This window comes from Bidens hawaiensis, unplaced genomic scaffold, assembly GCF_021521415.1.
Source record: "Bidens hawaiensis isolate Kalapana, Puna unplaced genomic scaffold, B.hawaiensis_p1.1 tig00035875_1, whole genome shotgun sequence".
Lineage (NCBI taxonomy): Eukaryota > Viridiplantae > Streptophyta > Magnoliopsida > Asterales > Asteraceae > Bidens > Bidens hawaiensis.
In genome coordinates this window covers 43,307-60,026 of record NW_027496236.1, presented here as the reverse complement: position 1 = coordinate 60,026, position 16,720 = coordinate 43,307, and the positions used below count along the sequence as shown (strand labels likewise).

The following is a 16,720-nucleotide window of genomic DNA, read 5'->3' as shown; positions in this document are numbered from 1 at the left end:
CATTTTCACTTTTTTAATTTGATGATTAAGAGATTGGTGTTTGTAAATGTGTGAAAGTATTTTGTATATCAATTACGATGAATTCATAGTTTTTTTAATCGGTTTCACTAAGCTTAATGTTCGGTGTTTGTCAACTTAAGTTTAATGGCGGTTGTAGCGACGAGTTAGTTGGTATGGTATGGTAGTGGTAACTGTGGTGGTCGGGTCGTGTGGGTAGTGGTCCGCTGAGGAAGGAGGCAGTCTGGGTCAGGTGTCAAAAGCAACAAATGTGAGTGGTCAGAGATTTTATTCATTTTGGAAAGATTATTGGATTCTCTTTAATGGACGAATTTGATGGAGTTAATTTCACGAAATTATCTAATTTCACTGATGTTTATGAACCAAATGTCATCCTAACATATACATTCGTAGCGTTGGCTCTTCACAGATGCCACTCTCTCCCCTGTAGGTGAGACTGTCCTCATGGCCTGCTTATATGGATTTCAGCTGGCACCTCCTCTTTCACAATTCCATACAGACGTCTCACGGATTCCTTCCAATAGGAGCGTTGAAGATGGTCTAGTAGGGTTTTTTAAACATAATATTTGTGTTTTCACTTTGTTGGTTAAATTCTTGTTACCCTAGAAGTTTACTTCATTAATTGAGGTTACGATTGTCTCATAAAAAAGGAAAGAAAAAAAAACACACCTAGGCTTTAGATAGATATTCATAATTGGTTTACTTATGATGCTGATGGTTAAACCTTTAATCAGTACTTTACTAATAGCTTTCACTTTTTAAAATTCTTATTCTAGTCGTGTGAATTGACCAGATAAAAAGAAGGTTATTTTGATTTGTGACTTGTCAAACAGCACCACGTGATTTTAAATCTTTTATGTTACTTGTCACACGTATTCTTAATTTCTTATACGATCAAGGTAAAGGTAACGGTAGCGTACTTAATGTTTTTAAATAACTTGATAGACTTTATTTGAAATTTGTGCAAACAACATCTAAACAAGTTTATTAACTTCTTAAAAGTAATCCAATAAACAATTTATAATTGAGAAAAATGGTAAATATATATTTCCTTGATGATTCATAGTTGATAAAAAAAAAGTAATTAAACATAAGCGGAGTGGCGGCACAACCCGATTTACCAACTACCAAAATGCAACCAACTAATCAATGACAAACACCTTACTTTTACCCAATTTCATAAAATGGTATCTAAATCATAGGGATGGTTTTAGTGGAGTACCCAAAGCCTTTAGCCGAGACCGCCTCCACCGCACTAACACCTATGTTAATTAACTTGTTAAGTATCTAATATTAATATTTTATTGAGTTGGCCGTCTAGTTATGAATTCGTGATATTGCCCAGAATAGATAGTGACATATGAAAGTAGAAGGAAAGGAAATTATATGAAAATTGACCACATGACTTAAATGCGCTAAACATATTTATAAAACAGTTTGTATACAACCTAACTTGCATGCGTGGGTCATTGTGACACGACGGTCATACTTGAAAAGGTTAGATATCAACGAATATATATTGAAAGACAACTTACACCAATTTATTTATATGTAATATTAGGTAGATACCATATAGTTGTTAATTAAAAAAAATTAATAATTTTACACCATAGATGGTCTACAATTGTTTTGTATGTCAACTTCTTTAGTAATTTTCTCTTAATTTGATCACTATATTTTTTAATCAGTGGTAGATCAAGAGTTTTGGTCAGCAAGAACAAAAACAATAAATATTTAAAAAAATACGTTAACTAATAATAACAATAATAATTTATTCAGCCAAATATACTAAAACTAATAACAATCTAAAGCAATGAAATTAACACGTCCAGGACATTTAAATTGTGCAAACGAACTAAAACAATGGAGCATCAAGAAAATTAATACGTCCAAGACATATATACTGTGCAAAAGGCTCATTGCCTTGTGAGATTTAAGGAGATAAGTTTTTATTTAGTTTGACCAAAGATCTCATGATATAATCATTAGAGTGAATGTAGTGGGTGACGAGTTGTTGGTTTTTTGGGCGATAAGGGGTTACAACACCCCCCCCCCCCCTCCCCCCAAATATTCCTGTCGAACGGTTAACGAACAATTCACTGAACGATCGGTTCGTTTACAGGCCTAATCGAGATTGCTCTTGATAACAAAAGTGAAACTTAGGAATATTATGGCCAAAAGTGTAAATATGAATTATTATTATTATTAGCAAGCTGATAGTTTGAATTATTAAAATCTAATTTAATATTTAATATTTTTGAATTATTATTATTAGCCGGCTGATAGTTTGAATTATTAAAATCTAATTTAATATTTAATATTTTGGTTTTGTATAATCTATGAGTCGAGTTGATGTGTAAATGTGAATGATATAAGTAACCTCTTTTAATTAAAACTATTTACGACCCAAATCAAGTGGGGCCTAGGTCAGCTCAAGCTCGAGCTTCACTCGACTCAACTAAAGTTGTTGACATTATGGAAGAGAAATGATTTCGGATACCGGCATCAAGTTTTTAAGAAAATCGGGATCTGTACTGGTATAGGTATTTACTGAATTTTTGACTATGGTATGATACCGAACCGAGAATTTCTATACCAACACCGATAACAAGTTTTAAAAAAAAATCAAAAATTCAGGATCGATACCGCATACCGAAAAATTGAAAAATTTGGGATCTGTACCACATACCGAGCTTATACCAAGTTGACATTCTTAAGGTATGTTCGAGAAGAAAATATGTTGGTGTAATTTGGGTAGGCTAATTTTGATGGGTTAATTGGGTTAGTGGGCTAGATATTTGGGGTTTTGACTTTAATATTTGGTTAAACTTAAAGATATAAAACTTAAATTAGTCAACTGAGCTGACGCTAGCTAGAGCGTAACTCTTTCATAAAACGAGCTTTTTCAATGAGTTTTGAGATACGAGACGCAAGCCGTATGGATAGTGCTACTTGGTAAGAATTGAACCAAACACGGTTTATAGTTTTGATGTATTTATTTTTATAAACATTGATAATAGAACTAGAGTTTTAGCAACCAATAGTTGGTTACCCTTTGACAGTTTTACATGTTAGCTTCATTATTTCAAAATACTTGTCTTTTAAACGGCAGCTGGATGATGACCAAATTTGGTGGGTGAAGAGTGAAGGCGAGTCATTTGAGTAGGGGTTGTGAATAGAGCTGTTATTACATAAGTCAAATTATAGAAAATTACACAACAAACACAACGACGCTTTGGCCGAGTGGTTAAGGCGTGTGCCTGCTAAGTACATGGGGTTTCCCCGCGAGAGTTCGAATCTCTCAGGCGTCGTTTCGTTTTTCAACTAAATTGAAATTTAATTATTCTGACGTAAACTTGTGATAAAGCCAGTTCTGTGTCTGAGGATTTTTGTATGGCAAATTGGTTTTCGCATGTTGGAGATTATAATGAAGCTAACTTTGTTCATATTATATTGTAATAACACTTATATATTAATCTCACTTTTTTGTGTGAATATAAATTTGCATGTTTGCTTATATAACAAAACTGAATGTCTGAATCTATAATTGTTATTTTGATATTTTTGGTTTTAAAATTTACATGATCATCGACTGGTTTCAGTTATAAACGATTCAGTCAATTCAATCATCAGAATAGATAATTTGTAACTTTAGTCAATTGTCGAGCAATGGAGGTATGCGAATTCAAACTAGTTTCAAAACACAAATCATATCTTGATTCGCCATGTTTTTAATTTACAAAGGATAATAAGTCGTCGCTTATTTCTTATCCATAAATAGTCATAACAAAAGTTTAGAAATCTATTTATAAAAATACTAAATGATGGTTTCAATGTCGCGGTACAATTATTCCTTAACTAAGCCATTAAGGAATTTAATAAATGTGTCATATACATACATACTGTTAAAAGTTGGTTATAAGGCTTCATACAATTCAATATTTAGATAATAATATTTTCTTGGTTTTATTTGTGTATGTGTCGGCTGTTTAAACGAACCGATGGATATGGGTTTTTTAACCACTACTTCTGGGCTTGGAGTTCTGGCCCATTATTGGCCCATCTGATGTTATGGTTACATAAGGGTTAATCAGGTAATATTGAAAGAGATACTGGAGATACGTTTTCATTTTCCACTTTCCACGGTCTCTCTCGTTTTCCTCTCTGATTAAACATCTACTTCATTAGTAATTAGATCTGTTCTCTTGAGAGTTTTGTAGCTTCGTTAAGATCATTATGATGATCTAAGTTTGTGTAGTTGGTTCAATCGGTGGTGTAAAACTTTCTGTTAATAAATTTCGCTTAAATCTTTGTTGATTGTTCTGATTTGCTATCAAATCAAGGAGATATTGTTTGTGACACATAAATACAATACAAAAACTCTTAAAACATTGGGTTAGGTCATAAATATACGTGTTTATAACATAATTTAAATAGTTCGGTTATTGGCTTTTTAAACCGGTTTCAACCAAAACCCGTTTTGAGTTTTAAACCGGTTTGTGCATCTCTACCACGCCTGACTTCGTTTTCCTACACGAGCTCTCTCTCATAAACTATAGTGTAACTTTAAACTTGGGGCATTTTACAAGTGGGGCGGTGTACCTGAGTGTTTTAGGGCATTTTGCAAGTGGAGAAATGGCCACTTACGTATGGTCTAATAATCAAACCCATACTCACACAACTAATATTGTCATTATACAAATTAAATCGAAATGCATCATATAGGGATGAGCTCAATCATACCAATACGGATCTTATCTTATTAAAAACTCAGTGCAGGTACTGTAAACAAAAATTTGATAAATACCAATACTGATCCCAAACTTCCCGAACCCAATTTTCTTAAAAACTTGGTACTGGTTCTAAAAGAGCTAGCTAAAGTACAGGTAGGGATTAGCTCCTCCTAACAAATACACCAAACTTCTAACTTGCAAGTAGAGGTGCACAAAATACCTAAACCCGGAATCGGGTTTTTTTTATACCCGAACCCAACCCGGAACCGGGCTTTTTATACCCATACCAAAACCTATACCCGAAACTGGACCCGATTTGTATCCGGTAATACATACGTGGATGCAGGTTTTTCCAATACCCTAAATAAGTTCATATACCCCATCTATACCCAAAATTACCGAAAAATACCTAAAAATACCCAAAAAATACCTCATTACAAAACTCAATTTATACGCGGAAAAAAGCCCAAAAAAGTCAAAAATAGGGCCTTTCCAATATCCGAAAATACCCTGTCTTAGAATATCATATTCTATACCCAACCCAAACTCGGTGCATAGGACATGGTTTTTAAAGGCAATACCCGAACCTGGACCTGACGCCCCAGGAATTGTTACGGCCATACCCAACCCCGGTTCCATACCCGATACTGGGTTTCAGAAAAACCCAATTTGTGCACCTCTACATGCAAGTAGTGATATTCCAAGCCCATACAACTAATGCTGTCACTTATCATCATATAAACCGAACCAAAACACATCAAGTACACCAAATTTCCACTTATTTGCGGTTTAACCCTTACACTTTAGTAGAAACAAAAACAATACCATACAAGTTATTAACCACTACCGTCCGATCAAGAACTACTCCCGGCGATCTTGGCCGCCTCAAGATCCGCCGCCTTCTTCAAGAAACTCTGATCATCATCCTCCACCGCCATCTGAATCGGCGACGACCCCAGCCCATCAGCCACCGCCAACATAATCTTCTTCATCTCCGATCTAAACTCCTCCGGGTCAACCGTACCATTCTGATCCTCGTCAAACCCTGAGAACACAGCATCATAAACCCGAGTGAGTTCCTCCGGCGGCAAGGCCGCGTCAACGCCGAAGTGGGTTTCCAATAGCCTCATGGATTCAAAGGCTTTACGCATCTCGGATCTGGATAAGACGCCGTCGTTGTTGACGTCGAGTGAGAGGAACTGAGCGTCGACGCTGGTTTTGAACTGAGCGTCGTCGTTTACGAAGTCGCGGACGGTGGAACCGTCGATTATTATTACGCCCATGTTTGGTGAGACTGTGGGTTGACTGACTGACTGACTGACTGCAGGCGGTGTTATTTATGCTTGGGAGATAAGATCGGTGTTGTTTATGTTTTAACTTATGAAAATTCTCATAATAAGTATATGTAAAAACATATTTCTAGTTTTACGTAATATTTGTAAAAAATTTTAAAAATAGGTATTATATGATAGTCATGACGAGTAATTTATAGAAAACAATCCGAACTTGCCACACGTCCTTAAACTAACTGTAACGAGCATATTTATTAATCAATTACTCATCACGACTAAATAAGTTTCATGCCTCGTAATCAACACCCGCGAGCAATTCATAAGTCCTTTAGTCGCGACGAGTAGATTATAAGGTTAAACTAGTCGTCACGAGTTGACTACTAATAAACTACTCGTGTAAAGAATGTAAACCGAGTAAACTAGTTGTCGAGACTAAAGGACTTTTAAATAACTCGTGGACGTTGATTACGAGGCATTAAACTTATTTAGTCGTGACGAGTAGATGATTAGTGAACGTGCTCGTTACAGTTAGTTTAAGGACACGTGACAATTTTTAATTAGTTCTACAAACTACTGTTAAAAACTCAAAAAGAATTCTTTTATTTCTTAGATATGATCCGAAATTATACAAACTGCAACACAATTGTTCTTGATAACAAATCAAAGAACAGAAAACAAACTAGAGTAATTGAGAATAAGAAGAACTCAATTACTAACCATAAAAGATGTACACAATAACGGATTTTACTAAGATGAATATAACCCTAGGAATCGTCTTTTGAGAGAGATCAGATCGTGAGAATGAATAATATTTCTATATACTCACACAAAACTCAAACGCCTCTTTTATTCTCTAACCGGCCAAGCCCACAAAGCCTTCCTTTAGCCCATCCAGTTGCCAAGCCCAGTCCAGCCTCAAAAGCTAGGCCCATTCAGCTCTCACCATTTATTTATGCAAAATAAGAAACGTTTAACAATAAAAATATTAAACTATTATTTGGATATAAAATTGTAAACAATTATACATTCATTTTAACAACTACTCGTCACGACTAGTTTATAATACCTATTTCTAGAATTTTTTGCGAATGATACCAAAAATTAGAAATTTGTTTTCATAAATGCTTATTTTGGGAATTTTCCCTTTTAACTTATAAAATATCTTTTGAATATAAAATATGTCCACGATAAAAACGACGATAATATTTTGGAGATATTTGTAAACTTTTATCAGGCTAAAATATGTGTACTACATTTTTATATACGTTTATGTTTCCTTTTGAGGGCATGCTTCTCTTTAAGGTTAATCTAGTATTTCAAGGTTTTGTAGTTGAGGATGGGAGATGCTTTAGTGGGGCTATGGTTGTAAAATTCGCTGCGCGCTAGTCGAACGATTGGTAGAGAATAACGATTAATCGAAATTAATAGAGATCAACCGGATTTGAATTTATATATGACTTGTGAAATTTACAAATAGATGCAAAACTTTTTTTTATATATAATTATCAATTTTGAATAAGTCTGATCAAATAGCGATTAATCGGCAACTAATCAGTATGGTAGAAACTAACGATTAATTAGAGCCTAGGCGAGATTTTTACAACCAAGGCCGGTGACCCTTTAATGATCAAAATTGCATTAAAAAGAAAAAAAAAGGTAATATTGCAAACATGTATTATTAAAATATAGAATATATGCCGTTTTTTATTATAGCCTTGGTCATGCTGTCACTTTCAATTAACCCGTTTGTTAAATGGGATTGGCTAATCCGTTAAATGAACGAGTTATGTTTGAGTTGATACGTGTAATAAATGGAATGTATTAGCCAACTCAAAAGATGTTATTTTCCTTTTGCGTTCATGTCGTGTTTCATTATCATCCATCCTCTGATTCTTCAGTTGTGTGCACGCCCAATTAAAAAGGTTAAGACGAATTAAAATGAATTGATACAACTTATATTTAATCACCATCATTTTTTGGTGTTGTATTATAGTTTAAACAATAGTATTTAAGTGAGATTGCTTTATTGTATATAGCATGATCTTATTGATTAGGAAGGGGAGCCCAGTCGAGCTCACTTGTATTTTTTATTGGAGTTCAACTGCTCAAGTTTAGAGTTTAGGCATTGAAACCATAAATATTTTTAACAATAACATTTATCAATTTTTGAAGTAAAAGATATTCTTGTTTACATATCAAGCAAATACAATAACAGAATGATGCTTTTTCAATCTCGTTAACTAATAACTGAGTGAAAATATACCATATGATAGTTACTAGCGCATTTATTTTAGTCGTTATAATTTCTGACAGAACATGAAATAATAAAAAATACAATCATATCCATTTACTTTTACTTAAAACAATGAGCAATATAGCATAAATGATCGGTATATCTCATATAAGAGAGGGTAAGTTTAGTCGTTAAGAGACCCATCAAAAGATACTTTTTACTCTCTTAGTATTAATAAATTTTGAAGTAAAAGAAATTCTAGACATATCAAACAATTAGAACGGCAATTCCAAATGCGTTAACTAATAACCGAGTCAGAAATATTAGCCGATATCTTTGTATATATGTTTTATATTTAGATAATTATTGTATTTAGGTTTGATACATATATGTTTCCTTATTGATAGGTCTTGTTCTCCCTATATAATGAGATTGATATTTCATCAATGAACACACAAGATTTTACCCTTGATATCATACGTGTTTAAGAAATACCATATGATAGTTACTAACACATTTCCTTTAGATATTATAATTCCTGACAACGTATGAAAAATTTTTTTAAAAAAAATCATGTCTAGCCTGTTTAATTAAAAATGTCAACCCACCTACCTATTTAATTAAGCATGTTGACCCATCATAACGTTTAAGCAAACAGGTCGATTTTTCAACTTTTTTTAAGACCCGTTTACATGTTTACAAGTTACAACACACCAACTCATTTAACATGTTTACACTTTGATGATTACAACTAGTCAATCAGTTGACTCATTTGGATAGTTGAGTCCTATTAGAGATATAATTTTAAATGCTTCCAAATTATGGTTGATACATTGTAACCAGCATAAAGTACACCATTAACTCTTCCATTTTACATGATTAAAATTAGTATACAAATATATAACTTTTAGGTGGTGATTAAGTTATCTAGTATCTAAAAAGCATAAACTACTTTAATATATATATATATATATATATCTTGAAAATGGATGTACCTTTAAGGTTTGATCAGCCACTTTAAAGTTTCAAATCAATTAATAATCAAACATCCTCATCACCACTCCAATTATTTTTCACTTTTGGCCCTGTTGGCCCATCTTCACCCAACATTTCTCTTGGTACACTCTCCACTAATCTCTCAAATGCTTTCTTTAATTTCCATATCATCACACTCTTCAACTTTTTAACTTCTTTATCAACATCATAATCAATTTTAGGACCCCATTTTCTCTCATAATTCAACCATGGTGCTTCAACCACCACATTCTCCGCCAAATACTCCGCCGCGATCACCACCGCCCTAACACCCGTATCCATCATCTTACCGCTCTTGGCCGTGTCGTCTCTAACACCAACATCCGACCCTCCCGAGCCAAGCAGAACACACCCAGGGTTTGGGTATGATGCGTGCCCATGTAGTGACGCATAAACCACGGGTTTATTACCCGTGTGGTACTCGAGTGCTGAAGCACTCACCCATTTACCCCAACTATGTTGTGAAAAGAAAACACTATTTAACTCCCCATTTATATTACTTATTCTTAATGTGACATGTTCCCAATCACCTACATGTTCACCCAACTTTCCTAATGAAAGATTTAGGAATTTCACTTTTGCCCTTGATCCTCCGTTAAAAGGGAAGAAAACCCAAATGGCAATATCGGTAAGTAGTCCACCCGACACGGGTTTAACATGGAAATAGGCACACGCGTTTTGTAAATCACCTTTCTTGACTCTATCTTTGCTTGAACCATCAAGTGGAAGGTCTAGCCAATATGTGTCATCGTTTGAACCACCTTGCGGAAGGTTGAGCCCATTTTTGTCAACTCGGTTAGGTTTGGACTCGTCTCCTTTGTGATATAACAATGCACCATTTTGAAAAAACCAATCAACCGATGAGGGGAGGTATTCTTCATCGGGATGAAAATAAATTACCGGAGAATAAGTTTGAATCAATGCTTTGATTTGGCTTAAATTCGGCATCGAATTTGCTAAACTACCCTTCAAATTTACCACATTTCCATTTCCTACTAGAAATCCGCCCACGGAACGATATGCATTTAACCCATTAAGATAAAGATCTTTCTCGTTTTCCAAAATGGTTGTACTGTTTGTTGTGTCCGTGAGGTCTGCACGGACACAACTGACTTTATCTAGTGGGGGCTTCACTGATGAGTCACTAACTACGTATCCGACGGCCTTATAGCCGTCGGGCGCATTCGGAAGCCAGATGTAGCCTTCTCCATCTTTTGTTATGTCTAAAGACTCACTACTCCACACAAGAGTGTAATCAATAGGTAATTTTAGAGTGGGGTTTGAAGAGTCGTTTGATATGTCTTTGCCCACTAGAATGTGCCCAAAAAGTGGGATATTGTTTGGTTGGGCATAAGATCCTAAACTTGAAAACCCTTGTGGGATTGGAATCGGGTCATAAAATGTTGTCCCGAGATTATCGGGTCCTCCTTCATTTGTTGCCCATATTTTGTTGAATGTAGTTACTTGACTCACTTGTAATCCTCCTAAATCTATTGTTCCACTTGCAAACCCTCCACCTAAAAATTAAAAAAAAAATGAACATACCCAAAATTAACAAAATGTTATATAAACCAATTATATATATATATAAATAAATAAATAAAAGGGCAAGTAGCATAAACGCGCAATTTAAAATATAGGTAACTTTTGATACATTTGGAGTTACATGCCTACTAGATATAGACGGAAAAAAGTCTTGTGGAGTCGAGCATAGCAACGACAAAGCGTTATAGGTGGTTTGCCCGACTCTTGTACCCAAATTCGTTCACCTTGAACCTCGACTTTGACTTACAAGACTTCCCTAATTTTTTTTTGGCTTTCATTCGATTTTATTTGTGATCGTAAAACATGCTAATTCAAACACTTTTATTTACTTGTCTTTAATTCACATATTCCTTTATCATTCTAATTCTAACCTTTTTTTTTCCAATAGCAATGTTACCCCTAATATTTTACATCAATAATCTTAAATTACTTTCATGCTCAGGTTTGAACTTGACCTTCCATCTTTCCATCCAAGAGACAAATACCCAGGGCGGCTTTTAAGGAGGGTTGGATGCTCGACGGACCCCCGGTCCAACACCCTGCTAGGCCCGATTTTTTTTAAAAAATTTATATATAGTTTTATGGAATAAATATGTATATTTAGTGTTTAAACTCAATTACATAACCCCTATCTTGGTCTAGTGGCAAAGGGGTTTGATTCGCAACCAAAAAATTGTGATTTCCGGATACATATTTAAGCTTTTTTTTATACAAAATGTTATTTCCACAACCCAAGTCATACCATATAAATACATTTAAAAATTTAATTGTTTAAACGCAAAAGAAAAACCATTTTTATTAAGGCCCAAAATTCTTTTTGTATTCGGCCGAAAAAAATTTAACAATTCACGAAGACAGCCCTGCGAATACCTCAATCAAGTATTTTTAATTGCAACTTTATTCTTTGGATTTTAAATTTCAAGATTTATTTCAAATTTAGAAACTACCTGTAAAATTGGGTCATGTGAAAATGATATGATGCCAGGCTCAAGTATTTGGAATATCCAAACACCCAAATCATACTAATAATTAATAAAGACAATGACGAACAACAAAAGATTCCTCCCTATTATGACGTTGGTAATGTAACTACACACACACATATATATACATATACATATATATATATATAGAGAGAGAGAGAGAGGAGTACCAGGAGGCCATTTGGGTAACGGAGAAGGAAGCTTGAAGGTGTCGTGTGAATCCACCATTGTTGGGCCATTGAAGCAGACAATGAAGAACAGAGAGAGGAGGGTAGTGGTGACTGAGGAGTGCATCTTTCACATTCTAAAATTACAATAAAGTTAAAGAGTATATATTGGCATCTTAAATTAAATAGTAAGTGTTTATCATGATCAAATAGTGATAATGTATAATAATGTATGGTTATTATTCTAACTTAATGGTACTTTTAGTACTTATAAATAAATTAATATGCTTGCCTAGTGGACCAGGAAACTATCATGTTCTGTTCTGTGTCGTTTTGTTTTATTTGCTTAGCCCGTGATGATGCACATGATCAAGTGATCAACTAACTATATATCTTTCTGTCATCTTATCAAGACTTTAATGAAAGCTGTTTCATGTTTCTTTTTTTTAATTTCAACAGTTGAAGCGTAGATAGTGTTACCAATTGTGTCGGTAACATATTAGAAAGTTCAATTGATAGTTTTTTTCTTTTTTTTAACGACTAACAAAGCTCGACCATCTAAACACACTTATTAACAAAAGGTGAAAAGACTATCCACATCTGGCTTGCCATCAAATTCTGTGGAAACCCTTACATAATATGTTTGGATTACAAATCTTTGGCAATAACATGAAAACCATATCAAATAGATGAACTTGAACGCAACATGAGTCATTGTATCAAGTGCATGAATGTTAACACGGCACGAGTTTTCATGTGTCACGAACACTTGGTTACCCTGAAACTTTTATATTTGCTGTTTCATGTATAAATACTTTAAAACATAAATTTACAAAAAAAATATACAAATGTATATAAATAGTTGTGCTAAATATTTTAAACTTTATTTTAATTTCTTTTTCATCTTATACATTTTGGGAAAAAAAAAGTAGTTTATGACATAGTAATATTTGATTTAATAAAATAGACATGCTAGATTCGTTCAAAAAAAATAAATAGACATGCCAAACAGGGCCTGTAAACTCATACACAATATCTTTAGCTGGAACACAATTCATTTAACTACTAAGATCTTTGCATGTTAATTGTACTAACAATTTTTAGCCTGACAAATGTCATATTAGCTTCAGATTATGTGTTCCCGATGTAATAAAATACACCCTTATCAGACAGTAGCATATGTGGACATCATAAAATAATGTTATGTGTCCACATAAATTTTCTCCAAACAAAGGGATATTTGTTTTTAATACTTTCAAATTTCATAAGTTGACTAATAAAACTCCCAACTTTCACTTTGTCATCAACCACTCCCAGCTTTAACCTTATTTGTTTTTGTCACTCTCATGCTAACGAACGACTAACGTCGTTAGTGGAGATGTGGATGTGGACGTTATGTGCTTGAGCTGGCTTGCGTACATGGAAATTACCCTATAAATAAATAAAAATAAAATCTAAACACACAAGCGGTAGAAAAGAACAGGACCCTCCTTTCCGGCGACTCTCCGATGACGGCAAATGACACTATTCTGATAGCACTCCAGGTACATGGCAGCGCTACTGGTGCTCTAGACCTGATCGGTCGTTCATGAATCGGCTCAGATCTGAATGATTACAACTCCCCGATAAACCCAACAGCGGCAGTGATTGTTAGTATTTTAGTGTAATTGGATTAACTGGTTGATCAACTTGATCATAATAAACATTAAGCAAGTTCGGGATGTGTGGAGTACATGCTTGCTTTAGTATACTGTGATGTCAGGGGCGAAGCCACTAACGAACGGGGGTCCAGGGGCAACGCCCCCGGTTGCGGGGTTCTAGGGGCGGTAGCCCCTAGCAGGGTTCAAGGGGCAGCGCCCTGGCTGGGGTTAAGCTGCTTGAAGCAGTTATCTTGAACGCTTCATTAAAAATTTATTAAAAAAATGAATTTTATGATTATATTACACGTAATCATAAGTATTATTTGAAGATTATTTATTAATGTTTTTTAAAATTTTGAATAGATAACTGCTTGAAGTAGTTATCTTGAACAATAACTGCCCTGGAGATAATATACGTTTTTGGCTTTGATCGACAATCTCTCTGGTTCATCTTTCTTACAAATTCCATATGAAATACTTGTCTCGATTTAGAGTTTTATCCGATTAAAGTGTTTTGGAGATCCACCAAAATAACTTTTAATCTTGAAGTTATCACACGGTTCTCTAAATAATCCAGGTTGCTATTTTGAAATTCCCAGCAGTGATTGGGGTTTCGTTGAGATTCGAGACAGCAGTGGTAGGATAATTGTTGTAACAGCCAGTAAAAGTGATGAACTTAGGGTTCCGGCAACGTACAAGCTCTTTCTGAAAGTATACGTTTTCCCGGTGAACCAATATATCCGGCAAACCTCGGCTATCCAACAAAGCTGGTATGTTCAGATGAGTTTGGGGTTGTTTCCAGTTACACTAAACTATTTGGGCAGAACTTGTGTGAAACCCTTCAATTTTCGGCAATCTTCAGATTTCTAGTTACATTAAACTGTCACCCTTTGTGGACTGATTATTAACAAGGAATTAATTGTGGAGTCCCAATTTGAGGAAAAAAACCGTTATTGGCCGAAACTCCAGATTACGGGATCTGAAAATCGGGTGGGAAGTTGAGGAAACTAATTTGTGGGTTTTGTTCTCCTTGAAAAACTATTAAGTATTAGGCTCAAGAACCACTCGAATCCCGTTGAGTATTGATAGAGGTATGTAATCAGACGGTGAAAATGAGTGTAGGTGTTTTGATAGAGAGAGAGAAGATTTGAGTTATGATCTGCCCTAAAGTTATGATGGTGGGTGGTGGTGAAGATTGGTGGGTGGTGTTGGTGACTATGGTTAATTTGATGAAGAAGATAAGATGCTTATATGGGACCCACATATGATACTAAGCATGCCAACACAATAAAAAAAACGTTAACGCTAGCATGAACACTAACGTCGTTAGTGCTTAGTTAGTGAGGGATTAACAGAAACAAATAAAGTGAAAGTTACAAGCAGTTTGTAACAATTCATTAGTTGGGAGTGATATCGATCAAATGGTGAAAGTTGGGAGTAAAAAAAAACATGTAATATATATATATATATATTAGTAAGATATATATAGATTTAGTTATAAACTTGTATATTACATTGATTGAGTAGAAAAAACCAAATAATTAGTAATGATGATTTAAGATTAAACAGAAAATGACATTTCGAGATAATATATGATTAAAATTACGTGTAACTTATCAACTGTTCTAACTATACTATTAAAGCAATACAAATTGTTCATATGACATTTAACTAGACACTCCAAATAGAATGCCAAGTATATACCATGTTACTATTTCCTAATATATTATGACCCATGACCTGTTTTCCTATTATAACCCATGACCCGTAAGGCTTTATAAAATTTTGAAAAATTAATTATTTTATGATACAGGTTTCGAACCCAGGACCTCATGTTCCAAACCAAATGTGGTTATCAACTCCACTAAAATGGTAATTATGTTTGATTTCTTGACTTAACATATATAAATACGATTTATCTTTAAGTAAAAAACCAAAATTATATTTAATTGTTAACATTTTCATAATTCACTATATCACATTGTCTTCTCATATTTCTTTAACATAACCATTTAAGATTGTTCATCGTTTCTTTCTTTGTTTTAAAATATGATGTATTTGTATTTATTTTCTTTTATAACAAAACCTTAGTCTTTGTAAATTTAGATTTTAAATATATGACAACATTTTGTTATAAATTATTTTTATACACACAAGCTTACAACTTATCTTACAATACTAATAAAAGAAACTGTTGAAGCTAGGAGTCAAGCCTACATTTCTCCTAATTTCTAATCTCTCATCTCATTCATTCTAGCTATCCATGAGTCATGGGTAAGAATCATTTTGTCAAGCGGGTTATAACATAGTGTGGATTTTACAACATAGTGTCATTTTCATACTAAAGTTTGATCAACTACGCAACTTTAGCACATTTTTTAAATTTCTTGCAAATCCACACCCAATGTTTCCAAAACCATGCTATTTTAGAAATTTCCGTTAACTCATTTATTTTTTCTTTAAGTCAACATTAAATTAATTCATAAGTATTTTGAGAATCACAATTGAAATAACAGACTTTATTTATTTTTATCAAAAACTAGTATTTAATATAACAATGTCGGTATGAATGTTTTAATTTAAATAAAACAAAAACATCAAATCATAAAATAAAAATTATTATATGTAACAATTGAATTTACGTAATATATAATAATTTTTTATTTTTATTATATTTTCATCCGTGTAGAACACGGACTCTAACCTAGTAATTTAATATAGTTGAAGTCAAATATATCAATTATGTTATTATATTTAATTTAATATATTATGTTTTATTACCGTAAACGCGTATGAGTGAAATAGATGAAATGGGAAAAATAATCCTAGCTCCATGAAATTGTGAACGAATCAGTTACCTTTTTTTTTATTATGTACCGACTTATAAAATAAAATGTGTGATTCTTTTACATGAAAATATCTAATAAAAGAAATATAAAAGGGAAAAATATACATAATTTTTTTTGGGAAATCATTAAAAAGGTATGTTTCCGTAATAAAATATTAGCGACAAACATTCACCACAAATGGACTTGTATAAACGAGTGACAAAGATTCTACCGCCGCTTGCCCTC

At 33.7% G+C, this 16,720-nt stretch overlaps 2 protein-coding genes and 1 non-coding gene across 3 annotated transcripts; 1 reads left to right on the top strand and 2 right to left on the bottom strand.

Annotated features, from left to right (window-relative positions):
* The first annotated feature begins 3,247 nt into the window (after nt 1-3,247).
* TRNAS-GCU (transfer RNA serine (anticodon GCU)) lies at nt 3,248-3,329 on the top strand. The gene has a single exon. It is a non-coding gene; the product is annotated as a tRNA-Ser (tRNA).
* Nucleotides 3,330-5,595: 2,266 nt separating this feature from the next.
* Nucleotides 5,596-6,048, bottom strand: LOC143587783 (uncharacterized). The gene has a single exon (XM_077068968.1). The coding sequence runs from the start codon at nt 6,032-6,034 to the stop codon at nt 5,606-5,608; it is 429 nt and encodes a 142-aa protein (XP_076925083.1). The 5' UTR covers nt 6,035-6,048; the 3' UTR covers nt 5,596-5,605.
* Nucleotides 6,049-9,277: 3,229 nt separating this feature from the next.
* On the bottom strand, nt 9,278-12,131 carry LOC143587782 (hypothetical protein At1g04090-like). Its single transcript, XM_077068967.1, has 2 exons — nt 12,010-12,131; nt 9,278-10,828 (listed from the first exon to the last, which is right to left on the bottom strand). Exons 1-2 carry the CDS (start codon nt 12,065-12,067, stop codon nt 9,318-9,320), a joined length of 1,569 nt encoding a protein of 522 aa, XP_076925082.1. The 5' UTR covers nt 12,068-12,131; the 3' UTR covers nt 9,278-9,317.
* Between the last annotated feature and the right edge of the window lie 4,589 nt (nt 12,132-16,720).